At 47.9% G+C, this 27304-nt stretch overlaps 5 protein-coding genes across 6 annotated transcripts; 3 read left to right on the top strand and 2 right to left on the bottom strand.

Annotated features, from left to right (window-relative positions):
• Positions 1–745: 745 nt before the first annotated feature.
• On the bottom strand, positions 746–3685 carry LOC311345076 (ubiquitin-conjugating enzyme E2 K). Its single transcript, XM_084469442.1, has 7 exons — positions 3322–3685; positions 2696–2789; positions 2479–2537; positions 2308–2390; positions 2055–2154; positions 1735–1863; positions 746–1582 (listed from the first exon to the last, which is right to left on the bottom strand). The coding sequence occupies exons 1-7, from the start codon at positions 3382–3384 to the stop codon at positions 1508–1510; spliced, it is 603 nt and encodes a 200-aa protein (XP_084325568.1). The 5' UTR covers positions 3385–3685; the 3' UTR covers positions 746–1507.
• Positions 3686–4397: 712 nt separating this feature from the next.
• clp1 (cleavage factor polyribonucleotide kinase subunit 1) lies at positions 4398–7683 on the top strand. Of its 2 annotated transcripts, none has more exons than XM_084469537.1 (6): positions 4398–4476; positions 4793–5058; positions 5177–5284; positions 5548–5667; positions 6089–6226; positions 6984–7683. In XM_084469537.1, exons 2-6 carry the CDS (start codon positions 4795–4797, stop codon positions 7680–7682), a joined length of 1329 nt encoding a protein of 442 aa, XP_084325663.1. In that variant the 5' UTR covers positions 4398–4476; positions 4793–4794; the 3' UTR covers position 7683. The 2 variants fall into 2 exon arrangements, with proteins under 2 accessions (XP_084325663.1, XP_084325664.1); XM_084469538.1 differs by having other exon boundaries at positions 4423–4476; positions 4733–5058.
• A 762-nt stretch (positions 7684–8445) lies between these two features.
• On the top strand, positions 8446–21463 carry zdhhc5b (zDHHC palmitoyltransferase 5b). The gene is given in 13 exon segments (XM_084469959.1): positions 8446–8673; positions 9779–11174; positions 11771–11892; positions 12575–12732; positions 13318–13490; positions 14019–14121; positions 14784–14875; positions 15103–15122; positions 15125–15234; positions 15349–15457; positions 16082–16188; positions 17341–18416; positions 19223–21463. Coding segments are annotated over 12 exon segments (2325 nt in total). The 5' UTR covers positions 8446–8673; positions 9779–11025; the 3' UTR covers positions 19329–21463.
• A 143-nt stretch (positions 21464–21606) lies between these two features.
• On the bottom strand, positions 21607–24185 carry LOC311345542 (thioredoxin-related transmembrane protein 2-B-like). Its single transcript, XM_084469960.1, has 8 exons — positions 23977–24185; positions 23720–23780; positions 23362–23475; positions 22901–22977; positions 22659–22765; positions 22339–22404; positions 22085–22214; positions 21607–21996 (listed from the first exon to the last, which is right to left on the bottom strand). The coding sequence occupies exons 1-8, from the start codon at positions 24163–24165 to the stop codon at positions 21847–21849; spliced, it is 894 nt and encodes a 297-aa protein (XP_084326086.1). The 5' UTR covers positions 24166–24185; the 3' UTR covers positions 21607–21846.
• A 133-nt stretch (positions 24186–24318) lies between these two features.
• On the top strand, positions 24319–26687 carry pmf1 (polyamine modulated factor 1). The gene is made up of 5 exons (XM_084469827.1): positions 24319–24575; positions 24668–24773; positions 25131–25231; positions 25390–25585; positions 26542–26687. The coding sequence occupies exons 1-5, from the start codon at positions 24376–24378 to the stop codon at positions 26602–26604; spliced, it is 666 nt and encodes a 221-aa protein (XP_084325953.1). The 5' UTR covers positions 24319–24375; the 3' UTR covers positions 26605–26687.
• Positions 26688–27304: the final 617 nt, after the last annotated feature.

Raw genomic sequence — 27304 nt, 5'->3', positions numbered from 1 at the left:
GACGGCGTTGGCCTGCAGGAATTGAAGTGGTACAAAACGTGAGTTTGTCACTTGTCATACATCAGGGGAAACCTGAGCCGCAGCAGCTTGGTCGCCGGCGCTGCAGGACATGTAAGGGGAGGATAATCTATGGACGGCTACACGAGCCCACACACGCACACACTCCTGCTGATCTGTTGTTGTAAATAACAAGGGAACAGCCACATGGTTCCTGTCAGGTTGCACGCTGCACCACGGTCCTGGGTGTAGAGCAAGGACCACTCCTGTGTAGAGATGCAGCTCTTGGAAGAGGTTGTGTTGGACCCAGCATGCTTCCTCCAGCCACCATCTGTCGGCATGCCTATCGTGTTCATGCACGTCAGTTACTGCAGGCCTCAGCAGCACATCGACGTAATGCAAATATCAAATGTTTAAAAGACTCCCGTCTAGTTAAAAGCGGGAAGGCGATAGTTATGAAATTCATGAAAGTCAAATTGCATGTCGATCAATAAATCTCAACCAGGTGACATTCAACATTCCTTTTTCACTTAAAAACAAGCACACGAAAATGATGCATATTAAAACAAACGCACAACTATACAAGACTACACACAGCTCCTGTGGAGGTAGAATAATAAATCCATATGGTTGTAACCTTGAATGTGTACATATATTTATTCGTCAGATTCATCTGCTGTGAAATGTTCAAGGTTACCACTTAATGTTTTCCTGGATGTGCAAAGCCAACGCAAATGAGAACTCTGAATTAATTTACACAGACTTATCTTTATTTACAGATTACTTATTTTGACATTTTTTCCTTTTTCTGTTGTAATTTAGCAGATGCAATATTGTTTTGCTCTTCATTACCCTCCAGACTTTAGTTGCTCTATTGGTGAACAGTGGCTTGTATTTTTGTCTTTATTTAAGTTTAAAAAAGAATATTCAATTTGGAAGGCCAGAGGATTTCTTAAAAAAAGAATGTGTTTCTGGGTTTAAAAGGTAAGTTAGCCTTTGAAGGGATTTTACATTGGGTTGGTAATGAAAGTGGCCCATGTTATAAATCCTCAGTGATAAAAAAAAAAAAAACCGACAAACCAAAACCAGGTCCAAACAGCCTGTTAAAAATGACTAGGCTTCTTCCTTCAAAGTTTACGTAATGTAAATGACTGCAAAGGTGGGATATTACCACCGTGAGTCATGACCTTGACAACAATTGGAAGAAAACTGAAAATGACACTAAGAGGGAAAAGGTTGTGTGTGTGTGTGTGTGTGTGTGTGTGTGTGTGTGTGTGTGTGTGTGTGTGTGTGTGTGTGTGTGTGTGTGTGTGTGTGTGTGTGTGTGTGTGTGTGTGTGTGTGTCCCTACGAGATGGAGAACGTGGAGAGTTGAAGGGCCCCTCGCGAATCAGCGGGCCAGGTGGAAGCAAAACACAACCCTTCGGACAGAGGGGAACGTGGGGGGGGGGACTTGGCGTGTGTAAGCCGGAGGGCGTGGGTCGGGTGGGGCAAAAAAGGAGGTGCAAGGTTCAGTTGCTGAGCAGCAACTCTGTCGCCGTCTCCACGTCCCAGGATTTTGACGACAAAGCCACTATAACTGCATTCTGGGAAACAAACAACAAATAAATAAAATGCATGGTGAGTACACATTCAGCGTTCGTTGAGTATTCATTCACAACGGTTGAATGACCAAAGTGTGATAATATGTATGTATGTATGTATGTATGTATGTATGTATGTATGTATGTATACATACTTTTTCAAAGCCCATTGCACAGAGCTTGTCTATTTTGCGTGTGTATTCTGGGCTGGAGACGGGAGCACCGGCGTAGACGTGAGACCAGAGTCTTGCCGTCTGTTTGAACATCTCTGGGTTCTGCTTGTACTGGAAGAGGAACCGATGGAAAAACAGGACAGCGCTACTGTTAGAAGGATGCCACGTGGATCATGACATAAATGAACCCGCTCTGGGCTCTTCTATGTCATACACGTGAATATGATTATTATTATTGGTGTTTAAAAAAAAAACAACAACACATGGCCACACCTCAAACCCCAGTCCCAGACATGACCTACCTGATTGGCTACCACAGCATCTTGTGGGTCGTCTGGTTCCGCAGCTGCCAATAAAGCTTGTAGTGATAGGAGGACCGTCCTCAGTGTCATGGCTGCTGCCCTGTTGTGTATCGCATGCCATGGGCAAAGGTCAGGTTCATGACAGACTCGGCGTTTGGTGTAGAAAAAAACAACCACACAGGAACGGTTCCTAATGACGGCTTAAAACAGACCTTTGAAATGGCCGAGAAAAACCACCACCACCACCACTCACCATTGGTCTTTGAGGATGTCCAGACATATCGCCCCGGTGACGGAGCTTATGTTGGGATGCCAGATCTTTGTGATAAAGCGCACCTAAGGGAAGGCAAGATCACAGACAGTTGAGAATTGCCCACAGTCATGTCCATAATAATACGTCCATGACTTTCTCTATGACACCTACCTTAGGTGGATTGAATGGATACGTCTCTGGGATTTTGATTTCTAGTTGATATCTACCCCCTGTAATAAATGGAACCGCAAGAGTGAGACAAGTACAACATGCAGCTATAAGGATCACACAAAACACTTTTGAAATGTCTACTCGTTTAATTGATTGGAAATTTGACCTTAAACATGAACAGTTGTCTTATCTGTGTTTAATTACAAACAATATTTACCTTCATATGGCGTATCTGGTGGACCGGCTATTTCCCCTTTTAATTCTGTAAAGTTTTCATCCACTAGATCGACCTTTATCTGGTTTTTGCTTGTCTGAAAATGAAAGGGTAAAAACATACATTTAGCAAGCTCAACGCTTTGACTGTTACTTGCCTTAAAACGCATACCTGCAATAACAGCATTAAGTGACATCTTAGCCGTATTGGCCAACACTGGCGTGAAGTCACCATAAGGTGCACGACGTCTATGCCAGGTTAGCCTGCATACACCCAAAGGCATGCACCAGGAAGAACGTACAGTGACAGGGAAGCATGGCATCTTCCCCGTTGTTTACTCATAGCTAACATACCCATGCAGCTAGTCACGCCAAGCTAACCATACAACATGACTAACATTAACAACACGAACCGTATCTAGCTTTTACACGGCCAGTTAAAGACGGGTTCAAACCGACCCTGCACCCACACGGCTATGGATGAGCCACAACAACCAGCTCTGCTGCAGGGTAGACCCCCAGCTAGCATCTGGTAGCCTTAGCGTCGCTGGTTTCGATGACAGCCGCACCAGCGACGCATCACTGGTTCCAGCGCACACGGTCGACCGGCGCCGCTAAAGCGGGGCTCACCTCTTCGCTCTTCAGAACCTCCTTGAATTCACGTTTTATCCTTTGGACTGCGATGTTGGCCATGATTCCTCCCCCCCGTCTCTCGGTCCGGTCCGGGCCTCGCTCCTCCGTCAGCTGCTGCTCTGGGTACTTTCGCTTCGCCCCGTTCTGTCACTTCTTGGATGGACCCGCAAACAATACAACACACAGCGATGGGAACGTGTTAAGTGTGAGTCCCGGGCGGTCGCGACAAGCTGCTCGCTAAAATAACACGTTAAAATACCCGGGTGAACATGAACCGTGTGCCTGTAAATGGTCGTCAAATAGACAGGGGTTGTGGCGGTGCTAAAAACATTTTAATACTGACTGCATGACGCGGCCAGGGGAGAGGGGTCACGTGATCGGGTTTTCCGTCCAGGGCACATGGGCGGTACCGGACAGACGCACATTATTCATAATAATACAATGAGATCAAATTGTAATTTACAGTTGCTTTATATTCTTAAAGCTGCAAAACCTTTTTTTTTTTCTGTCAGAGAAGCATCCAACGGAGGTTGGTAATAGCGTCATAATCAGGTTGTGGATAAACTGCAAAAAGGCCTACTGATTAATTAGAAGTAATTAGGCTTGCTCAAACAATGTATAATGTTGCAAAGAATGCAAATGTGCAACGGCCAGCAGTTTATTGCAGGAGAATTATAATTCACCCACATATTTACAGCTGAAAAAGGCAGGCGATGACGTAATATGACGTAACCAATCAATACTGTAAAGTCTCTCAATGATCTTTCAATAATATTTACAACGCATCGTATTAAAGGAACGTGCAGTTTCACCTTTCACCCTGCTGTTCTGTTCAGCCCGGTTGACCAGCCTTTTTTTTATTGTTGTTGTTGTTGTTGTTGTTGTTGTTGTTGGTGGTAGAGATGGTGGTCGTAATGTGTTAGGTTAGTTTTTCCTAACAAATTGTTCATTCTGACACCATCGTCTGCCTCAGTTAATGTCCTGTCGCTTATGGTAATAGGACGACATCTAGTGGTACACCGCTGAACTGCGGCATCATTCATGTGTATACCTACCTATGACCTCATCTTAACGCGACTATGTACAGACAGCACATTTGCTAACTGGAAAGTTGAGAGACTGTTTTCAATCTTAAAGCTTCCAGATTTAATTGTAAGTAATTCACAAAGAGTTCAAAGTTATTTAAGCGACATTTAAATTGGGTAGTGTTTCGTGCCTTGTAATACTTGTCATACTACTTATATTTCTTGTGCAAATAGAAAAAATATGACTGATGAATACGATGAATACGACAACAGTTAGTCATCTTTAAGCCTAGAGTTGCATCTGTCTTTTAATTTATCTTCGAGTCTTCTCCCTGCCTTCCATTAAGACGTATAATTCATATGCATCGTATCATTATGTACAGGTTTTTTTTTGTATGTACCGGCCGGTTGATCGAATCCTTTCCCGTGTCTCTCAACAATAGCCATGGCCACAGAGGTTGTGGAGAAGACTGGGGAAGATGTCCCGGTTCCGGGCGCCGGGGGGACCAGGTTCGACCTGGAGAAGGAGACGGAGCTCCGCTTCGAGGTGGAGACGGGGGAACGCGTACAGCTGGAGCTGCTCACTGGCCTGGCAGAGGTCTTCGGTTCAGAGCTCAACCGCAACAAGAAATACACATTCGGCCCAGGCTCTAAAATCGCAGTATTTACCTGGCAGGGCTGCGGTGTTTGTCTCTATGGCAAGACAGAGGTGAAAATATACATATATATATAGGTTTTATTTATTCAACCCGTATGCTGTGTACTAATGCAGGAGAAAACAGTCCACACTTAATTTGGATTCATTACAAATTCACTCTATTTCCCAGGTGGCATACGTGTCAAAGGACACACCCATGCTGCTGTACCTCAACACACATGCGGCCCTGGAGCAGATGAGGAGGCTAGCAGAGAGGGACAACGAGAGGGGGCCGAGGGTGAGTGTCCTCGCAGCATTCAGTTTGTGTGCATCCACGCTAAGTCAATCAATTTTGAGTTTGGATCGATCTAACCATCCGTAGACGTCTTTTATGTTCGATAAAAAACATTGTTCTGAACTTTTTGTGGTACTTGGGCAGAAGAGTATTCAACCTTCCTCTGCATTTAACCCTGGTCTGATTAGACCAGGGACCAGATCAAGTCTGAGTAGACGGTACCTTTATCAGTGTGTTTTGTATTGGATTATGTCTCCGTCCCTCAGGTCATGGTGGTGGGGCCCACAGATGTCGGCAAGTCGACGGTCTGTCGTCTTCTGTTGAGTTATGCGGTACGGTTGGGTAGAAGACCCACACTGGTAGAGCTGGATGTGGGACAGAGTGGGGTAAGAAGTATTGGCTTTGCATGATCTGATATTCTGTTGGAATTAACTTTTGTGCTGAAAAGGGCTCTAGGGTAACTAATCATGTTTTTTTTTAGATATAATAATTAGTGTGATAATTTATCACACTATGATTCAAAGTCAAACAGGAAGTCATTCTCTTTAGAATTTTCTCATTTGTTATTTACTAATAATTTTATTAATAAAATCAAGTTAGTAAATTGGTAAAAAAAAAAAAAATGCATTCATATATTGTAATGTGGCTATAAAATATACATTTTTAAGTGACGAATGGCCGTGCCATGAAGAGCACCTTTTAGTTTATTTTCACATAGTATTCTAAGGACCTGCCAGCAACATGAACAGGCCTGCCTGGGGGAGGGAGAGTTTGAGATGGTTTGTTGTCTCCCACGGTGCGGCCCAGGTGTCCGTCCCGGGGACCATGTCGGCCCTCTGCATCGAGCGTCCTGCCGACGTGGAGGAGGGCTTCTCCGTGCAGGCTCCCCTGGTCTTCCACTTTGGCTCCACCTCTCCTGGGACCAACATCAAGCTGTACAACAAGGTGGGCATTGATTAATCCTTCTGGGCCTGTATGGAGGGTGTATCAAAGCTTTTATTGGCTCTTTATTTTTCACTTACAAGTGCGAGGCCCCGATGGACTCTAAACACAATCCCAATCGGTGTGTTTAAAAAAGAAAAGATGGCAGGTTTATGACCAAAGCAGGGCTTTGGGCTTTAATGTGTGCCAGGTGCTCAGCTGAATTAGTCCAGCTCTTAACACAACCCCCCCCCCCCCCAATACACATCCCACTAATACACCTCTGTCTGCTATTGGTCAATGTATGTATGATTTGCATTTGTTTCCTCTGGGCTTGTCCGTTGCCAAGCGATGTGTGCCACCGCGACAATGAGCATATTGGACCCTGTTTAAATCGCTGTGTTTGGCAGCCTTGGCGATTACTCCAAGCTAAATTTCGCATTAAATAAGCATTTATGGCCTTTAATGTGGCAATATACAACCGAATACCCCCATAATGTATTGTCATTGATCTATTGAGGGCACATTTGTATTGCGGCCAGCTCAGTGAGATAGTAAAACACTTTTGATGTGTAGTGCACTGCTTGTAAAATGACCCCTGCTGCGATGACAATATCAGATGAGGACTTTGTTTTGGACAAATCTAGCGAGTTCCAAGTTGGATGTCCCCATTCTCCAACAAGTTAACCCGTCTTTCCAAAGTCAGCCATTGCAGATGCAAATCAAACACTCTCTCTGCGTGTGTGTGTGTGTGTGTTCATTCGCGTGCGTGCGCGCGTAGCTGACGTCGTCCCTGGCCGAGGTGTTCTCCCAGCGCTGCGAGGTGAACCGGAAGGCCAGCGTGGGCGGCTGCATCATCAACACGTGCGGCTGGGTGAAGGGCTCCGGCTACCAGGCGCTGGTCCACTGCGCCTCGGCCTTCGAGGTGGACGTGGTGCTGGTGCTGGACCAGGAGCGGCTGTACAACGAGCTGAAGCGCGACCTGCCCCACTTTGTGCGCGTGGTCCTGCTGCCCAAGTCGGGCGGCGTGGTGGAGCGCTCCAAGGAGTGCCGGCGGGAGACGCGCGACGAGAAGATCCGCGAGTACTTCTACGGCTTCCGCGGCGTCTCCTTCTACCCGCACGCCTTCGACGTGCGCTTCTCCGACGTGCGCATCTACAAGATCGGCGCGCCGTCCATCCCCGACTCGTGCCTGCCGCTGGGCATGTCCCAGGACGACACGCAGCTGAAGCTGGTGCCGGTGACGCCGGGCCGCGACCTCACGCACCACGTGCTGAGCGTGAGCTGCGCCGAGGACGGCGAGGAGGGGAGCCGGCGCGGCGGCGGCGGCGGCGTGGTGGAGAGCCCCGTGTGCGGCTTCATTGTGGTGACGGCGGTGGACACGCAGGCGCAGGTGATGACGGTGCTGTCGCCGGCGCCGCGGCCGCTGCCCCGGCACACACTGCTCATCATGGACATCCGCTTCATCGACCTGAAGTAGAGACGCGGGGGTACGGGGGGGGGCGGGGGGGCGGGGGTGACGGTTTTCTGGTTTGGAGACGAGCAGCAGGTGGGGTGGGGATGTTCTGGGATGCTTTTTTAAAGTAAAACACAATGTACAGGTTTGTTTCATAAACTGGTGCTTAGTATTTGTTTTATTAGTCTGACTTGTAAGTTCGTCAATCCAGATTTTTTATAAAAAGGTTGAGGAGAATGTGTCACGTGTGTTTTCTGCTCGACATGTTTCTGCCGCGACGGTCCAGTCAGAGATACACTGTACAGGCCCCTACATTTCTAAAACTAGGCAAGATTGAGATTGATTTTCGCTATAATTCTCAAGGCACACAATTGTTTTAAATGAATGACAGCTGTTGCCAACAGCGTACCAGCGGAGGTATTTCAAGTATTAAATTAAATAAAATATAATTTGCTTAGGTCTTAAATATTTTGGCGACTGTCGGGAGAGGAAAAATGAATAAACGTTTATGTATTGTATAAATAAATATTTGTTTTATTATTTTCGAGGTGTGGTTGGTTGTGAAGAAGAATTATGTAGTTTAACTTGAATTGTAGGTATCTGTTTATCAGTTGGGTTCATACTTAAACTACCTCGATTATATTAATCGGCCTTCATGCCTTGAATGTATATAAAACCCTGTTCGATAAAAACTCACCCCATGCCGTACGGCTTGGAAGCGCCACAAATCCCGACCCCTGATTGGCTGCCCATCCCACCTGAGACAGAAGGGGGACCACTTCCGGGATTCCGATGTCTCGCTAGCAAGCTAACGCGTTAGCGGCTAGTCCAAGGAGGACCGAAACTAAACACACCCCGGACAGAAAGGCAGCTATCACATCCAAAGTATCTGGCATGTCATGCGGTGTTTCGCATGTCGGTTGTTTTTTTCATTCGTCACGTCTCAGAGGGATGTACGACTCGCCACGTTTGAGGAATGACGGGTCCGCGGTGGCAAAAGTTCCACGATATCCAGGTAACGCTAGCCGCTTTCATGTTAGCTGCTTTAATATTAGCCGCTTTGGCGTTAGCCGCTTTAGCTGTCGGGCTCTCCTGTGGAAAAGCAATAGGCAGTGTCGCAAAAAAATAAATAAAATAACTTTGCTATATGAAAGCAATCCGTTAAAGAACACCCAAACGGATAAAACAGCGTTTAAATATACGACTGGGCGTTAAGCGTGTGTTGAAAGTTTGGACGTGTGTCCTCCTGTCAGGACTGAGGAGGGTAATCATCCAACCACTCCGCTAGCCCTCACTCCTCTCACTGCCCCGGCCTGTAATTCAACACCAGGGTTACCTGCTCCATCTTTTGATATCTAATATATCTATCGCTGTGTTTCGCTCCTGGTGTTGCCTTAACACGCCTCGCTTTTACACGTGGATTACGTGATTCATATGTGTGTGTTGTGTTGGGGGAATGGGATTAAATGTAATGTCGTGTACAACGGGCAGAACACCGGCTCTCTGATTGAACACTTCTAGCTTTGCTTGACCGGGAGGTTTTTGGGATTACAATCCATTGTCGTCGGGAGGGGATTTATCGTGAGGGCTGATGGGATGATTAACAACACCGTCTGAGTGGGTCACACTCCAGCCTGTTGTTGTGCCACAGCTCTGTAATGAGTGAGTGTTTGAAAGAGGGGTGTGTCCACGTTATCTGAAAACTAAAGAGATAGGCAGGCAGGAAATGAAAAAAGTACTACTGTAGTGGCCCACGCAGCACATTACACATTATTCATTAGTTTCATTAGTTTGGCCGTTTGAGTCCTGCGGTTTTGCTCGTTTTAGGTGTATGTGGTAAGGATGGTCACAAAATAGTGTAAGCAACTTAAAGCTTATCCAAATGAAACATTTCTGCACTATGAAGTATTTTATGTAAGCCTCCCCTTTTAGTTTTTGTCATAGGTTTTTAAGCTTTATCCTAAATTATTGATTTGAAGCATATTGTAATACACATGCAGTATCACAGTAGATATGGTCTTTTAAAATCTTTATAACTAGGATATTTCCAGGATGTATGTGCGCTGCTTCTAATTTTAATTCAGTCAGTATTTACTTAATTGTGATATTCTCCTTCCTAGGGCTGTGAGATGGTCTTTTGACAAAACAACCGATGAAACAGTACCGAGCAGACGACTAAAGGAGAAGCTGGAAAAGCGTACGGATGTGGTCGTTTGACTTTCCGACCATGTTGTAGCACAAGATTTATTTTTCCAATCCGTATGATGGGAAAGGAGGCTTCTCTGCAGAGAGTTTGGAGATGGGATGGGTCTCGGCACCCAGACCCGGCCGTCTACAGTGATTCCCCAGCCCTGCTCCTGCCAGCGCTGTTCGGACTGAGTTGACTGCAGTCCCGCATTGGCACGTGATCACAAGGTCCACAAGAGATCAGCCCTCTGAAGAGAATTGTATTTTTGAATGCAATGACGGTTGAGCAGACTTTTTTTTATAATTTTTTTGTTTTTTAACATTTCCTAGAGTGGGTGGTTGCTTTTTAAAGATATATATTTTTTGTTTGTCTGCTTTTCATTCTCTGCTGTTCAAGTTGAGAACAGTAGGCCTTTGCCATTGTTAGGCATCCTCACAGCCATCCCCTCAGTGCCTAAACCCCCCCCGCCCCCCCTTCATCTTGCACAAGTCCAGAAGTTATCATCTGCTACACTGAGCTCCCTCGGCTTGATTCGCTCCCTCCCTCAACTGGCTTCTGACCCCTCCCTCCCTCTGCATTGAAGTCTTCTTCTGCTTCTGCTTGAAGTCTGAAGGCAACCATTTACTAACTCTTGCCACTGACTTCAAAATGCTCTGCGTGAGGGACCATCAGGACTCTAACTGATACAGTGCATGCAAGGGCTGACGCTATTGCCCCCGTTTATTTCGATTAGACTATTGCCATGGTAAGAATTGCGGCAGATAATTTAAAATATTGTTTGCACCAAATAGGTCATCAATCAAAGCCATATATAATTATTTACGATTGACCCACACATCTTTTTGTTTGATGGCAGTGCACAGAAAACACACATTATAAATGCATATAGGAATCTTCGGAGGAAATTGGACTGATCATTTCTGTGTGGAAATATCTTCCTAAAGACCCTCACCGCGAGTCTTTCCTCCGTGTTCGCTGCCTTTTGCATGACGGCACCAGTGTGGCCCTACTTTATCTTCCCATCGACACCCATGGCCGGTTCTGCCATGGCACCCTGGTCACGGTCCTCGCGGTGACCCATCGCGAAGAAGCCATCACAGTAGAGGCGGTAGGCACCCTCCCTGCTAGCCGCCTCCCCCCCCCCCCCCTTTTATCAGTTTGTTGTGACCGGACCTCGGGATGCCGGGCTTCAGCAGCGGGGGGGTCGGAGGAGGGGTCGGTGGGCCGGCCTCCACTCCGCCCCGCCCCTTCCGACCCAGCCGCTACGTCCCCGTGTCGGCGGCCGCCCTGTTCCTGGTGGGGTCCACCACGCTGTTCTTCTGTTTCACGTGAGTGTCTCTCGCCCTCTTTCTTGGCCTTGTGCTCTCTGTCTCTGACTGACTTCTCTCGCTCTCTCTCTTGCGCTCTCTCTCTTGCTCGAGCTCGCTCTTTTGCTCTTGCTCACGCTCGCTCTCTCTTGCTCTCTCTTGCTCTCTCTTGCTCTCTCTTGCTCTCTCTTGTGCTCTCCTCGCTCTCTTGCACTCGCTCTCTCTTGCTCTCTCTTGCTCTCTCTTGCTCTCTCTCTCTTGCTCTCTCTTGCTCTCTCTCTCTCACTCTCTCTCTCTTGCTCTCGCTTGCGCTCTCTCTGGCTCTCGCTTGCTCTCTCTCACACTCCCTCTCAATCTCACACCCTCTCACTCTCTCCGTTACACATCATTAAACCAACGTTTCTCACAGGTTCAGTGAAATGTTCATGTCCTTGGCTGTATCTGTATCTCAAGAGATATATAAACGAACCCTCCTCTTACCCAACCAGTTTGTCCGGTGGGTGGTTTTCTTTTCCTGTTGGCTGACACATGACAGGCGTTGTCAGTTGGGTGCATCCTCACAGGGTGACTAAGTGAGTGCGTCCTCAGGCTGAGTTGGGCCATGTCGTCCTCCCCAGGTGCCCATGGCTGTCGGACTACCTGTCCTCTGTGATCCCCTTCTACATCGCCGTCGTCTTCCTCTTCACTCTGGCCAACTTCTGCATGGCCACCTTCATGGACCCTGGGGTGTTCCCCAGAGGTATGTACGCACACACACACAAGTGTACTAGCACACACACACACATACTAGCACACACACACACCAATACACACATACTAGAAAACACAACACACACACACACACACACACATACACATACGCACTAGCGCAAGCACGCACACCAATACATACTTACACTAGGGGTGTAACAGTACACAAAAGTCACGGTTCGGTACTTACCTCGGGTTTGAAGACACGGTACGGTACATAGTTAAGGGGAAAAATTTAAAAACTGCTTGTTTCTCAACAACGGAGAATGGCCATAGATCAGCAGCAATAAAAACACCAATAGACTTGGTTATGGCATTTGCCCATTCTGAATTCCCAGACAGGGGTTGTTGAAATAGTGTCGTGAGCTGGGTATGTACGCCACATTACCGTGGTCCACCTCTGTAACCACCCAAAAGAGACGTGACGGTTCAGTACAAATATGTGTACACACACACACACACACACACACACACACACACACACACACACACACACACACACACACACACACACACACACACACACACACACACACACACACACACACACACACACACACACACACACACACACACACACACACACACACACACACACACACACACACACACCCCCCCCCCCCCCCCCCCCCCCCCCCCCACCCTGAGCGTAACTCCGTGTGGCTCTTCAGCGGAGGAAGACGAGGACAAGGAGGACGACTTCCGCGCTCCGCTCTACAAGACGGTGGAGATCAGGGGCATCCAGGTGCGCATGAAGTGGTGCTCCACCTGCCGCTTCTACCGGCCCCCGCGCTGCTCCCACTGCTCCGTCTGCGACAACTGTGTGGAGGTACGCGCACACGTCCACACGCGCACACGTGCACATGCTCTGTTTCTTGGTCACACAATCTCAAATATTGTGATCATGTTTCGCCTCGCTATTCACCGCGTAAGCACAACAAATGGTAACAAATTGCAAGTTGATCATGTCAACACAAGGCCTTTCTCTTTTTATTTGGTTGCTTTTTATTTGGCCTGATCGCAATATTACGGCCAACCAGAACACCACGTGATTGCTGTAGTTGTGTACTATTGCTGTAGTTAAGGTACTCGTTTTTAGATCTTGCTTCACTGAGAAGGCTGTTTTTGGCGTGTTTTTGATTCATTATTTGAGATTCATCGGTATGCTTAAATACAGGAATGTACTTTGATACGGTATCATGTATGTATGTTTGCAACATGGTCTTATACCGCCGTATGGGCTGGTCAGATATAAGGGTGCAGGACACTTCACCAAAATATAATCAATCAACCAATCGACAAGTCCCATTGGATCGAGGTGGTACTGGGCCACATCCTGCCAAACCTCCACCTCTTTCCCCTGACTGGTGGTCCTGTGTGTGTCCCCCCCCCCTCCCCATCCCCCCCCCGGCAGGACTTTGACCACCACTGCCCCTGGGTGAACAACTGCATCGGCCGCAGGAACTACCGCTACTTCTTCCTCTTCCTGCTGTCGCTGACCACCCACATCGTCAACGTGTTTGGCTTCGGCCTGGTCTTCGTCCTGCACCACCGCGAGCAGCTGGACACGGCGCACGCCGCCGTCACGTATCCTCCTCCTCCTCCTCCTCCCCCTCCCCCTCCCTTAGCCGGGCCTAAGGGAGGCGATGGCTACCTGTTTGAGCAGGAGCGATGCCCTTCCCCTGTAGCGCCCGAGTCGGGTCCCCCTGCGGTCGGAGTCGGGTTTCACAAGGTTAAACACCTGGGCGTTTGAAACCGTACACGTCTTTTGTGTGCCGGGGATCAGGTTACGAACCTCCCCGGAGCGGAAAGCCTTTTTGTAGCCTTCATTTCATTTAGTTTCATTCTATTCTGATTAATCTTCATTAAGCCTGACTTGTTTACATAGATGGAATAGATTTCTGTTGTACTCTTCAAGAGACGTAACGTAACGGCGGTCGGCTCATTAGGGAGGAACCAGCCAGACACAACGCTGGCTCTTCTGTGGAGCTAATTGCATTGACTCTGAGGTGATGACACTTTCCCGCTTGGCTTGACTTGACATTACACCCTCATTAGCCAGTTCGTCCGCTGTCACAGTTCACATTGTTAAGTCTCCTTGACCGCGTCTCCCAGTATGGCTGTGATGTGTGTGGCTGGACTGTTCTTCGTCCCAGTGGCTGGCCTCACTGGGTTTCATATTGTGCTGGTGGCCCGCGGTAGGACCACAAACGAACAGGTAGGCTGGGCCGCTGTCTGTGTGCATCACACCGGCCGCTTTAAATGTCAAACCAAACTAGCACGTTGGCATTAGTGAGGACTTACTCCTCTGATGCTTATGAAATCAATTCAATTACACTTTATAGACATAAGTTCATGTCATATTAGTATAGAAGTATAGTATTGGTTACAAGCTCAGGGTTTCCCCTGGGGGGGGGGGCTGCTAAACAACATTGTCAAAATAACAACTGAAACAAGAACAGTCAAAGAATTTGTGCAATTTGAACTTTACAAATATTTAAAAGAAAAGTGCTAAACAACATTGTCAAAATGAATGACTGAAACAAGAACAGTTATAAATGTATTTTTCTTTCTTTTTTTATGACGGTAGTTAAGGAGTCAGGTGTGTGATGCTAGGCGGCCGCCTAAGCTAAAGTAAAGTGCTGAAGTTAATTCTGAAGTTAATTCAGTGAGCTTGGACATGTATACAAATCCAGATCAACCTTCACCTCAATGCAGTCCCATGAATCAAATTCAATCTGGTATGCAAAAAATGAGGGCGATCAGTTTTGAATGTCTCTCTGAGGTCATTGTAAGTTCCGAATTACTGGAGGGGGGGGGGGGGGAAAGAATGAAACGCTGGACGCGCTACATCAAATGACTGTTCGTCCCTCCGCCCAGGTGACGGGGAAGTTCCGTGGCGGAGTGAACCCCTTCACCAACGGCTGCGTGAAGAACATCTCCCACATGCTGTGCAGCTCGCAGGCTCCCAGGTCAGTCTGCTCGCAGCCCGCCCACACCTCCTCATCACCCGACCCGTCCCACCTGGTGTTCATCTCATCACACACCGCCCTGTGTAACCTATGACCTTGACAGTGGTGTTGCGTGGTGGGCGGTGTGGCTGGTGGTCTGACGTGTGTGTGTGTGTGTGTGTGTGAGAGATCTGTACAGAGCAGACGTCGGCGTCTTGACGCATGTCCCCGTTGTCCCCCGTTGTCAGGTACGTGGGCCGGTTGCGGGGCCCCAGACGGCAGAAGTGCAGCCTCCCTTCCTGAGGCCGGCCCTCACCGAGGCCCAGCTGGAGGCCAAGGTTCTGGACAACGGCCTCCAGAACGACCGGCACAGTAACCGGGTAACCATCCGTCTGATCGCGTTTATTTTGACCTCCCCCATCCAGAAGGAAAACCCGGTAAACAAATACTATTAGACTATTATATAATAGAACTGTCTGTGTCCGTGTCTCCAGTCCAAGAGCAGTCTGGAGCAGCTGGAGAGTCAGTCGGCGGACGTGGAGCCGCCGCCCCCTCCCAAGCCGGAGCTGCGCTACCCGGGCCTGCCCCGCGCCGACACCGAAGGTAAGACACGCCAGGGAGGGAGGGAGGGAGCGAGGGAGGGAGGGGGGGGGGGCGCGGTGCATCACGTGACGCCCACCGCCTCAGGGTCCGGGACTGCCCAGGGCCACCGTTAAAACACATACCAGAGTTAAGTGGCGGTTGAGGACCACCCAACGGCAGAACTTAGTCCCCACATGAGGACCATAAAGTGGTGTGTGTGTGTGTGTGTCCGGCGTTGACATGCGAGTTAGCTCGCAGCACTCCTCTTGTGGGTACTAAACCGTCGCTGTGGTACACCCCACTGCCTCTAAGCTGTTGAGGGATTTCCCTTGTAAACCCCCCCCCCCCCTCTCTCTCTCTCTCTCTCTCTCTCTCTCTCTCTCTCTCTCTCTCTCTCTCTCTCTCTCTCTCTCTCTCTCTCTCTCTCTCTCTCTCTCTCTCTCTCTCTCTCTCTCTCTCTCTCTCTCTCTCTCTCTCTCTCTCTCTCTCTCTCGCGGCCTCGAGTCACACACAGGGCGCCGTTGTAGTCCTCTTGAGTTGAGCCACAACATTGTTTTTTTCATCAGTGTCTCGGCAGTACACTGACTACTCTGACATATGCTTCACCCGTCGTTCCCATTTTTTTTTCTTCCCCCCGTCGGACAGAGAGCAGCCTGCTGACGGTGGCTCCTCCCACTCCTTCGATGTACAAGTACCGGCCAGCCTTTAACAGCCCTTCAAAGAACCACACTGCTCATGCACACCCCAACAAGGTAGACACACATACATACACTACACACACACACACACACACACTGTTGTGTGTGTTGTCACCTGATTACACATGCATCATAGAGTAACATTTTCCACTTCTTGTTTCGTGCATAATGGGAGTCATTGCGCAAATTGCTTTATTTAACCTGTAATGTTGTATTTCACACCGCAACGTCTTTTTAATTATTGCTGCTTCTGGTTTGCTGCGTTTATGCTACATTTGAGGGACTTACTTGTTTGCAAAGTGAAGCGTGTGGAGCTTCTTTCCCATAGCTCCCTTGCGAAAGAGATTTCAATATCTCAATGGGACTTCACCTGGGTAAATAAAGGAAAAATAAAATGGCTCTATAATACTTATACATTCATCTTGATTAGCTGTTAAAATAGCAGCAGTGCTCCAACACTGGCCTCATCGATGTTTGGAGTCACCTCGTCACTTCTGGCCCACAGACGTGGGCTTTGAGTTCTGCCGTCCATATCCAAGATAATTTATGGTTAATGCAATACCCCTGTTCTGTTTCTGTGTTTGTTTGTTTGTTTGTTTTTAAAACGTTGTATTGATCGTTCAGTGGCCGTCAGTCTATCAGTAAGTCTAAGCTGGTGTCATCTCTGTGTGAGTACGTGTGTCACCATCGGACTGTCTCTCTTTTCCCTCTTCGTGTGTGTGTGGGCCTATCCTTACCCCTGAGACGGCATTGACTGGAATGCGTGGTCGATTATATCCGTGCCGTCTATATCTACATCCTGTGGGTACATGTGTGTCAAGACATGGTCCACAGTATCTAGTGCTTGTCCTGGGTGGTCCAGTTGGTTGGTTTTTGGTCCCCTGGTGTGATGACGATGAGTACCACACTCGCCCAGCGTCTAGTCCCACCGCTGTCTCTCTCCACCACCTCGTCTGTTCCATTGTCTACGAAGCCAAATTCTTTTTTTTTTTACCTTTCCTCTGTTGTTTGCTTGAATTGGCTGTTCTCCCGGCTATGTTATCTGGTCTCAAGGTAACATTGCATTTCTGTGTTTTGTGTTTGTTTTCCCTTTTATTATTTTTCCTCATTGTCATTGTGATCACCGCCCCCCGCAACCCTTCTCTCTCTCTCTCTCTCGCCCCTCTCTCTCTCCCTCTCTCTCTCTCTCTGTGCCTCCTCCGCCAGATGACGATGACGATGCGCGGCGAGAGTCTGGACACGCCCTCCCCCTCCATCCTCCAGTCCAGCCGGCAGCCCGGGTACCGCTCCGAGCCAAGCAGCCTGGACGGCGCCGCGGTGCCTGGGAGGGGGGTGGGGCCACGCAGAGGGGGGGGAGGCGGAGTCGGAGTAGGAGTAGGAGGAGTAGGAGGAGGAGGAGGTGGGGGGGAAAGGGGCGAGGGCCCCGGAGGCCCTGTGGCCGGGGCGCACGTCGGCGGGGGGGCGGCGGCGGCGGCGACCGGCGTGTCGGGGTACTCCCTGGCGGGCCGCTCCTACACCTCGTACCCCTCGTCCCTGGTGCTGTCGGCCGGCGGCTCGTACTCCTCCAGCGCGCGCACGGCGCACACGCCGCACGCCGCCGCCCTCCCCACGCTCCAATCGGAGGGCACCACGGACACCAGCTACAAGAGCCTGGCCAATCAGACGCCCCGCAACGGCAGCCTGTCCTACGACAGCCTGCCGACGCCCTCCGAGAGCCCGGAGTTCGAGTCCGCGGCCCACGAGCTGTCGCCGCCGAAGCCCCCCCACGCCGGCTTCCACGCGGCGGCCGGCGCCGCGGCCTCGCCCCCGGCGGTGGCGGCGGGGGGGGGCGCGGGGGGCCCGCTGCAGGGCTACACGTCGCCCTTCCTCTCCGCTCAGATCGCCCAGCAGAGGGAGGGGCAGCTGTTCCAGGGCTCCGCCTCTTTCTCCTCCCCCCACAGGGCCTACCTGCGGGCCGTGAGCCCGACCCCTCCTCCCTCCGCCGGGCCGCCTGAGACCCACCACCTCCTGCAGCACAGCAAGGACTCCGCCCCCTGGTCCCCGCGCGCGTCCTCCCCCCCACCGCCACCACCCAGCTTCTTCCCCTCTTCGCCCCCCTCCTCCTCCTCCCCCAGGGCCCGCTCGCTGGAGCCGCCCGTCTCCCCCCCGCCTCGCGGCCCCTCCCTCGGCAAGTCTCAGTCACACGGGGCGGAGGAGGCGGCGGCGGCGGCGGCGGCGGCGGGTCAGCCGAAGGGCCGGCCGGCGGGCCCCGGGGTGCCGGGAGGAGGCCCGAGGCCCCCACAGTGAGTAGAGCTCCGCCGCCAGACTCGTCAGCCTGCTGCTCTTCCTCCTAATCCTTCTCCTCCTTTTTCTTCCTTCTTGGTTTGTGTCCACCCTCTTCCTCCTCCCAGATCTGTGTGAGTCTTCCTCCTTCTCTGCCCGTTCAAAGTCGTGGTTGTTTTTAGTGACGTGTGTCTGTGTGCCTGTGGTTCATCCGCGTCTAAGAAGCCGTTTGTGTTTTTGTGCATGGATTGGTTGCATGAGTCGTATGATTTAAGTATTTAAAGCCCCCCCCCCCCTTCCTGTCTTGTTTAGTGCTGCAACCTCTGCTGCTGTTATTTGATTCTATAGTTAGTTATAGTTAGTTATAGTTCCAAGTCTTTAATGAAGTTTCATGACCGGTTCTCACCATTGAGCTGTAATGAGCATGGCACCATTTGGCAATATGGAGTCTATTACAACAAAGTGTCGGACCTGGTCCGAGATTGTTGGGCCTGGACAATGTTGACAAGATGCCTTTTTGATTCATGGCATAAACTATACAAAAATGGTTTCTAGTATTCTAAGAAGCTTTGCTCCTCCAGCATGATCTGTATGTTCCTACCCCTGCTGGCGCTTCCTTACATTTTCTCACATACTTAGTAATCATCCTACAATCTATGATCATTGCCAATTAAAGTATGCAAAGCAATTCTTTTTTTTTTTTTTTTTGCTGAAGTTGAATCACTCACCGTCATCCATCCTTTGTCCAATGTCCACCTACTCAACCCCTCCCCCCCCGCCCCCCTCCCTACTCCTTTCTCCTCCCTCTTTTCTGCTACCCAATCAGATCCACCTCTCGCCCAGGCTCGTCCAATCATGCAATATCCAAACCAGGGGGTGGGGTGAAGAAGGTCACGGGCGTCGGAGGGACCACCTATGAGATATCGGTTTGAGCGACAGATGTCCTTCGTCACACCAGGAAGGACACGGCGTCGACGGAGATGACTCTTCTTCTACCGTTCCTTCGGGGGTGGACCCATTTCCGCCTCTTTCGACAGTTTCTCCGTGTGCCCTGTTTGGCGGGGACCAACTAGGCTGGTACTTTGTTTCTTAAATTTGTAATACTGCTCGCCTTTCTTCTCTGCCATCGTTTGATAATGGCAGGGAAAAAAAAAAACATGCAGCTCAAATGGAAGAGGAAGAGAACGTTTTGGTGTTTACCACACGTCAAACTTGATTTGCTTTAGCCCCCCCTCCCCCCCCCCCCCCCGCCCGGGGAGCCTTAGAGCCAGCGCCACTGAACGATGTGTGGACCGGACTCTGGGTACAACCTGAGGAGCTTCTCGTCATTTGCTCTCTTATGCACACAGAGAATTGCAATAGTTGTCCCTCCCTCCCCCTGATTTAAAAAAAAATATCCCTTTATCCATTTGAAATGGGACTCGAAGAGGAAAAGATGGGACAACAAATCCCCAACGAGACTTCAGCTGACTTCCTCTTCCGTGGTCTGATTGGACCACACACCCGCCAATCCAAGCTCAGAATGACTTAAGAGGATGCAGTCAATGTCTACCTTTTCAAAATTGTCCTATGATCTATATCCCTGAAAACAAAGTATAATTTTAGTTTTGTACATTTTTTTAAACCCATTGTTTTATAGCTGTATAAATGGGGTTACAATTCTTGGGTCAAATGGTCAGGTATTGAAAAAAAAAAGATTATTTTTAATGGTGTATAATTATTCCTGAAATGAGTTAAAATGTGTTGCCTGCTAACTTGATGGCTGCATCAGCCACTCAAGAGCTTGCTTCGATATGATCTGTATCCAAGTAACATCCCTTGACCCCTTGGCCGACCGTCGCAGTGGCAAAACAATGGAGTGACGTTTCAAAAGCCACAAAGAATTTGAGTCGCTGCAGCACAAATATTTTTGTGGAATGTAGGCTTGTAACGTTTATGCTGAACACATTATGCAAATTTATGTTTTGAGCTTTAAAATACTGTCCTTCCTTTGGTGTTTCTGGGTTTAGGTTGAGGTTTTTATTCTTGCGGGGGTATACAACGGCATTATCTATCAGTCAAGATGGTAAAAGTAACCCAGCCAAACGGGGCAGTGCGAGGAGGGGCTTATTTATTTAATTAGACAGAAAGAAAGTAGTTCTGTTAAGTTCAAAACCAGCTGCTACTTGTCGCCAGACTCTGGTTTGCAATTATTTGGCCATATCTTTATTCTTCTAACCCAGAGCCGGTTAGCCTGGTCAGGGTTCATATGGGATTGGAACCATCAACTAAGATGGTTAATCATTGATCAATGGAGGTTTAGGGCTGTGAAATAGGGACTCGAGCATTAAGTGTGTTTTGTTTTTCTCACCTCGACACCATTTATAACGATGCAAGCGCATTTTTTTATATGATTTTTTTTTTTACAACTTCTGTTCTGTGTCAAGTATTTTCTGGTGTTTTAATTTGGATATTTAAAAAAAATATATATATACTTTATTTTCAAAAAGGTACAGTTCACATTTTTGCCCGTGAAAATGTATTAAAAAAAAACATTGGTCGAGTATCTGTAAATCAGGATTCAGGGGTTCTGAAAAGCTGTAGGGATTTTTTTTTTTGCGCAAAAGGAGAAATGTTTAGATTAGAGCGTCTTCGCTTGGCTTAAATGTTGCATGCCTTTCAGCTTCGGTGTGGGGGACAACGGAGGCACGCATAGGCCACCCTAGATTACTTTATTCAGTGTTTTTCCCTCCTCCCCCCCCTCCCCCCCCCCCATATCCCCAGAAGCCATCTTTGGTGTGCATGAGGGTTTGGTTTTTATTTGTTTGCCGTGCTGAACCAATCCGTGCGTAGTAATAAATGTCATCGTCATTCAGAGCATTAATGGCACAAACAGGACCTGAGAAGGCAACAATATTGATAGCCTCTGAACAATTTCAATCTGTGACTGGATAGACGTTCACGTGTAAGTGAGAAAAAAAAACCTGCTATTGTTGGACTGCGATGAATGAAACGTGTTCCACAAATATCTAATGAATATGTAAAAGACATTTCCAATATGGCCTTATTAAAGAGTTTTTAAAGTGTTCTCAGAATAAGTGTTTGTGTGTATGCGTGAAGTACTTTTCCTGTTCAAACTTTTCAGTTACACATATTGCTCTCTTTGGTGATTACATGTCATAAAAAAAGCACAACAATATTTATAGGTTTACTTGATACAGTAGGTAGAAGGCCGCAAAACTGACCCAGCAGCAAGAGACACAGCTGAATATAATATCAAAAACAAGGATTTCTGCATGACTGCAGACTATACATTCTTTCTCTGTTTCTCATGTAGATGGCACTCAGACCAGTACTGCTTTGTTTTCATGTCTAATCTCAAAGAGAAGTCATCCAGCCACTCCACCCTGGAGTGAGTGATGTAAATAGTGGACCGAGTGGTCCCATATCCTGGGTCCAGGTCTTCCTCTCTCATTGGTCTTTCTTGCTCTCGGCGGCCTGGTCTGGCTCCACAGCCGCGGGCTGCACCTCCTCCTGCACCACCTCTTCTGCTCCTCCTTTCTTCGGCTTCTTGGATTTCTGGAACAGCTCATTTAGGTTGAACTCTCGGATGATATTCTCCTGGGAGAGGGGACACAGACACCGTTTACTTCAGTATGCAAGTATTTTAATCATTTCAAAAGTTCAACAGTGGTACACACACACACACCTCATTGAAGGTCCAGGACACAGCTCTGCCTTTCTTGTCCACCATTGGTCGTCTCATGATCTCACTACCTCCTTGGAAGAGGACCAATGAGGGGAGTTGTTTGGTGAGGGCAGAGGTACTGACCCTGAACCTGTGTTGGTGGAACAAAAACCATAAGCAATAGGTTCATATGAATTGTATGGTTTGTTAAGAATGGTCTACTCATCATTCAGACAGAGTACTAGCATTTCCCCGCTCTAGAGAGGACGACTGACCTCTCAGCCACCTCTCCGTAGCGTCCGATGTCCAGCTTCCCAAACCTGAGCCCTTTGCAGTTGTACCTGCAGGGGAAAGGCGAAGGGTGGGTGTACGACCACACTGTTATAAGATCCTCGTGATCCAGTCTGCGCGCTCCTCTATTCATGTATTCAACCCAACAAACTGTAGATGCCTTAAAGAAATTATGTCATCGCAAGGCAAACATTAACTCATTTAGTTAGCAAGTAAATAGTCACTTAAGTTAACGAATAGGGTGCTTGTAATCAGTAATCAGTTAGGTAGAGAGGGGGACAGGAGAGAAGGAGGTCTCTCTTACTTGAGTGAGAGGTCCGCAAACATGGAGGCGAACGACTGGCACTCTGGGGACCAGTTGGCGTAGAACTCAACGATCCAGGTGACGCGCGTGTCCCCCTGCAGCTCGTCCTGATCATAACATTACATTACATATAATGCTATATATGTATATATACACACACTATATAATGAAATATTGCATAACAGATTTCATTCATTTTTCTTTCCCTTTCCCTCAAACTTAGTACAAACACAGCCACTTACATCTATGGTTTTGTCACTGAAGTACTTAATGTACTCAGGGCCCATGTAGAGCGGTGGTTTACAGGTCATGACAAACGCTGAAAAAGAGCAGAAAAAGAAAGGACTTCACTACGCACAGTAACACGCTTCACGAATGGGACACGTCACAACATAAAGAACGAGGTACGGTAATGTCAGCTTTTAACCCTTTCCCTCACTCGTTGGAGGGCTAAGGGGAGTCTGCCTCTGTGAAACGGTAAGTGTGACTAAGGGATGTAAAACTAAAATGATCTTGAATTCAAGACTTCAAAACCACCCAGACAATTTGTGGGGGACAGCAGGTCGGTCCCTGTGTGGACACAACACTGGAGGCTCAATTCAACATGTACAACCGTTCTCACAACTCTACCCCATGACGTCAGGACAATGAGACAAAGTGAAAACACTCGTGGTTCTGATCACTCCTGACAAGGGCTACTGACCGAGACACAGGACAAGATAGAGTAAGCCCAAGCGAATGTCCAGTCGGAAGAAGAGGATAACGTTGGCGACCTTGCTGAACAGGAAAAGATTGCCAACGTGCTGCTCCAGAGTGACTATCAGAGAGAGGAAGACAAAATAAGAAAACGGTAGTTAGAACATAGATGTGTATGGGGGTCGGTATAGGTACTGATTACAATGTTTACAAAGCAAAGCAAACCAAAGTTTATGGTAAACACTCCTTTCTTTGTCTGCGTGGTGGCAAATGCAATGTTGACAAGGTGTACACGGTGTGTGTGTGTGTGTGTGTGTGTGTGTGTGTGTGTGTGTGTGTGTGTGTGTGTGTGTGTACACACTTACTAGCCCTCCTGTTCTTCATCATCACAACGGCACTGAGGAACATGAGAATCTCTACTTCTCTCTGTAAGTAAACTTTCAATTACGGATGGACATTTTTTTGTCATGTTTTTGTAAAGTGTAAAAGTAATTGGCCTGGTCTATTTGTACAGTTTTTTTTTATTTGACATAAATGATTTACAGCACAAACACAGGTCCGTTTGTCATAAAAACTCGATTTAAATCTACTGATACAAAGGTTATAAATAATTTGGTCTTACCCAGTCAAAGTCGCAGGAGTTTCCGTCCTCCCGGTTCGTCGCCAGGTGTTCGCATATGCCAGGAGTCTTGCGAATGATCAAGAAGGCCACGGTCATAAGGACGGACAAGCTGTAATATGGCTTTAATATCCATTTGTAAATTTGGGGTAAGTGCCAGAAAAACGCGAAAAGCCCTGTGATCAGTGCCATGCTTGCAGCCGGGCAGTGACAGGCGGGTTGAATGAAAGGACAGCTGAACACACTAGTCGTCACGACGTCATCACATCTGCGTCTGCGTGAAGTAACTGCGCTCTGACTACTTCAGGCGCTCGCACTTTTTGGCCGCAGCGGCGTTCCGTAGAAGTGGCGGGCACTGCGAAATAACAACAACACGGCAGAGCTAGCTCTCTCAGCTGAAGAATGGAAGAGAACACGGAGACGAAACCTAACATCTCGACCAACATGGACTCATCAGCGGTGGATCAGACCAGTATGGCCGAAGATCAACCGGTGTCTACGTCGTCGCGGCCCAGTGAGGGCGGGGAGCGGCCGGCTGGCAGACTGAAGCTGTTCAACAAAGTCATGGAGAGAAGCCTCAACAAGTACATAGACGACGCTAGGTGTGTGAGTCTTCAGTATGTACAGCTCACAATGGTGTGTTTTAGCCGTGTCATTTTCCAATGATCTAACACCGTTGTCTGTCTCTGATAAGTTTCCAGAGGTTCGCCAAAACGTTCCACCCGTTCTACAAGAGGAACCCCCAGGTGATCGAGGACATCCACAAGCAGTTCGTTTCGGACCTGCAGAGGACTATCCAGGTGTGTGCAGGACGTGGCGTTTATGTGCTTTGCAATGCGTTCGCTTATCTCTTAACGTGATGCCTGGCATCCGTGTAGTTTTCTTTAAAGGACACATATGTGTTACCACCAGGTGTGAGTGTGATTTGCCTTTTACAGGCCGTTTTAATTTTTTTTTTAAAAAGTAGGAGTGTCCACCTATTTGTACGGTGGATAGATAAGGAACATTTGCTACAGTCCACTTGTTAGGCGAGTCGATTGATCTATCCAGCATGCACAGGAAAATGCAGATTTTCAAACTGCTTGCGATGGCGAATGAAGCTCACACCTGGCGGCGAAGTAGGGGCCCTTATAACACGTCATGGGTTTGGTTTCCAGGAGGACATCACCAAACTGGTGGAGGAGGGAGAGCTAAAATGCAAACTAGATGAACTAGACAAGTTGGAGAGAGCTGAGAAGGACAACAAAGAACCTGCATGGTGAGTCGTTAACATTATCCCTCCTGTTGATGTACCCTGTTTGAATTTCATGCTGAGGTAGACTCGTTCATCGGACCTAAATATAATCACAATACAAAAAAAAAAACATGTCCTTGCATTTTTTTTGTCATGAAATGTCCTGGATCGTGATGTCCTAGGAGACCCAGTGGAGTACCAGAGGAGGACCTGTGTGACTTTGTGATGCCCTACTACCTGAAACATGAGGCCTACCTGCAGAAGGAGCTGAAGAAGATCCAGGCAGAGAACGCGGCTCTGGCCCAGCGGGTGCAGTCTGGCAGGGAGGCGATTGCCTCCACAGAACTACGCATCGCAGCGGCAGTGGATGAGTGGAAGGTGAGGACGGACCTCTGGGATCCCAGCAGGACCAGCAGATACGTTGGATGAATGAAGCTCCACGTGACCCAATTAGGCCTGGGAGATATGGCTGTTATTGATATGGAGATATTGCCCAGGCCTAGACCCAATCCCATGTCTTAAGGTGCTCTTTTATTGGGTCACTCAGATACCATATTATTACTACTTTCAGGGTTCGGTATTGAGTCTTGCAGAGCAAAACAGTGACGCAAAATGTATATTTTTGTTGATTTTAAAATGTTTGTCCGTCCCGGAAAAACAAAGTCAGATGCTGGCTAAGGTAAGGGCAACCATGGAAATATATTCAAAGACGCAAATGTGTATTTCTAAAAATAAATGTGTGTAGTCAGTTTACTACTAGTAAACTCAGTTTACTGCAGGTAGGCCTCATGTTTCAGGTAAACTGAGTTTACAAGTAGTAAACTGAGCAATGCACATTTATTTTGATACATTTCTTACAAATAGTAACTACAAATTGTTCCCACAAACTAATGTCATCAGATGCACATTCTGCTGGCCTATACGGTTTTGAATAAGTTATTAGTTACAAATGGTCCCATTTTTATCTATTATTTGGTTTCATACTCAAACAGGTAAGAAAATAACATCTAGCTTTAGTTCCAATAAGAGTAAAGATTAATTAATTATGTAAATCAGTTACAAAATCTGCATATTATCACCTTAAAAACGTAGACTTAGAGGGCTCATGTCTACCGAAGACTTTTTTAACTTTGCCTTTATTTTCTATCTATTTTACTTTTTACTTATCCATTATTTTCTTTTATTGTATGACAATGTTTATATGTGAAGCACTTTGAGTCTGCCTTGTGTATGAAAAGTGCTATATAAATAAAGTTGCCTTGCCTTGCCTAAATATTTCATAGATGAATGCATGACTTTACAATGTTAACGTCCCTTTCTTTTCTTATTTGTAGGAATCTGTAAAAGAATCCAGGAAGCTGGCAGCGTCCCTGTGTCCAACTGATACCTTTGTGTGACGTTATTTTCTTTCTGAGGAATGTTAATTAGTTTATTTGTACAGATGAGGTAGTTTCATACGCATTTTTCGTTGTTAAATAAAAAAATCTAATATACAGATATTGTCCCAGGCTGCTGTCTTTACCTGAAGGGATGAATGGCTCTGGTTTGTTTAGCAAACCATCTGAGTGGGGTCTGGCTGCAGCCTGTAGGACATGGATATCCACATCTAACTGCTACCGTCACAGTCCAGTGCAGTGGCGAAGCGTGGTTCGCGGGCGTGGAAAGTTTCAATCTCTTCTTTCAATCCCTAACCACTACTACCCTATCCCTAACCTTAACCACTACTACCGTAACTCTAACCCTAACCAGTACTACCCTAACCACTACTACCCTATCCCTAACCACTACTACCCTAACCAGTACTACCCTATCCCTAACCACTACTACCCTATCCCTAACCAATACTACCCTAATCCTAACCACTACTACCCGGTCCCTATCCCTAACCCTAACCACTACTACCCTATCCTTGAAAGGGACATAATTTACTAAACATCATAGCTGGCGAAAAACGATTTTGACGGTAGCAGTTGGATGTCCATGTCCTACAGGCTGCAGCCACATTATAGCAAAGTCTGGGAAGACTGGCCACTGTTTGGAAAAAGGCAGGCCCTTGTAAAAGATACTTGGCAGGTGATTGGATGCACCACCTGTCTA

This window comes from Micromesistius poutassou (assembly GCF_964030765.1).
Source record: "Micromesistius poutassou genome assembly, chromosome: 6".
Lineage (NCBI taxonomy): Eukaryota > Metazoa > Chordata > Actinopteri > Gadiformes > Gadidae > Micromesistius > Micromesistius poutassou.
Note: the sequence above shows the minus strand (reverse complement) of the source record. Positions and strands in the feature narration are given on the sequence as shown.

Bases quoted from the DNA above. Each gene is read 5' to 3' on its own strand.
- LOC311345076 (XM_084469442.1), bottom strand. From the start codon at position 3,384: ATGGCCAACATCGCAGTCCAAAGGATAAAACGTGAATTCAAGGAGGTT. The intron at 2,391-2,478 runs GTAGGTGTCATA...GCCTTCCCTTAG, and splicing joins ATCCATTCAATCCACCTAAG to GTGCGCTTTATCACAAAGAT. The intron at 1,864-2,054 runs GTAGGTCATGTC...TTCCTCTTCCAG, and splicing joins ATGCTGTGGTAGCCAATCAG to TACAAGCAGAACCCAGAGAT.
- clp1 (XM_084469537.1), top strand. From the start codon at position 4,795: ATGGCCACAGAGGTTGTGGAGAAGACTGGGGAAGATGTCCCGGTTCCG. The intron at 5,668-6,088 runs GTAAGAAGTATT...GGTGCGGCCCAG, and splicing joins TGGATGTGGGACAGAGTGGG to GTGTCCGTCCCGGGGACCAT. The intron at 6,227-6,983 runs GTGGGCATTGAT...GTGCGCGCGTAG, and splicing joins ACATCAAGCTGTACAACAAG to CTGACGTCGTCCCTGGCCGA.
- LOC311345542 (XM_084469960.1), bottom strand. From the start codon at position 24,165: ATGGCACTGATCACAGGGCTTTTCGCGTTTTTCTGGCACTTACCCCAA. The intron at 23,781-23,976 runs GTAAGACCAAAT...GTTTACTTACAG, and splicing joins ACTCCTGCGACTTTGACTGG to AGAGAAGTAGAGATTCTCAT. The intron at 22,405-22,658 runs GTAAGAGAGACC...TTTCCCCTGCAG, and splicing joins TTTGCGGACCTCTCACTCAA to GTACAACTGCAAAGGGCTCA.
- pmf1 (XM_084469827.1), top strand. From the start codon at position 24,376: ATGGAAGAGAACACGGAGACGAAACCTAACATCTCGACCAACATGGAC. The intron at 24,576-24,667 runs GTGTGTGAGTCT...GTCTCTGATAAG, and splicing joins AAGTACATAGACGACGCTAG to TTTCCAGAGGTTCGCCAAAA. The intron at 25,586-26,541 runs GTGAGGACGGAC...TCTTATTTGTAG, and splicing joins CGGCAGTGGATGAGTGGAAG to GAATCTGTAAAAGAATCCAG.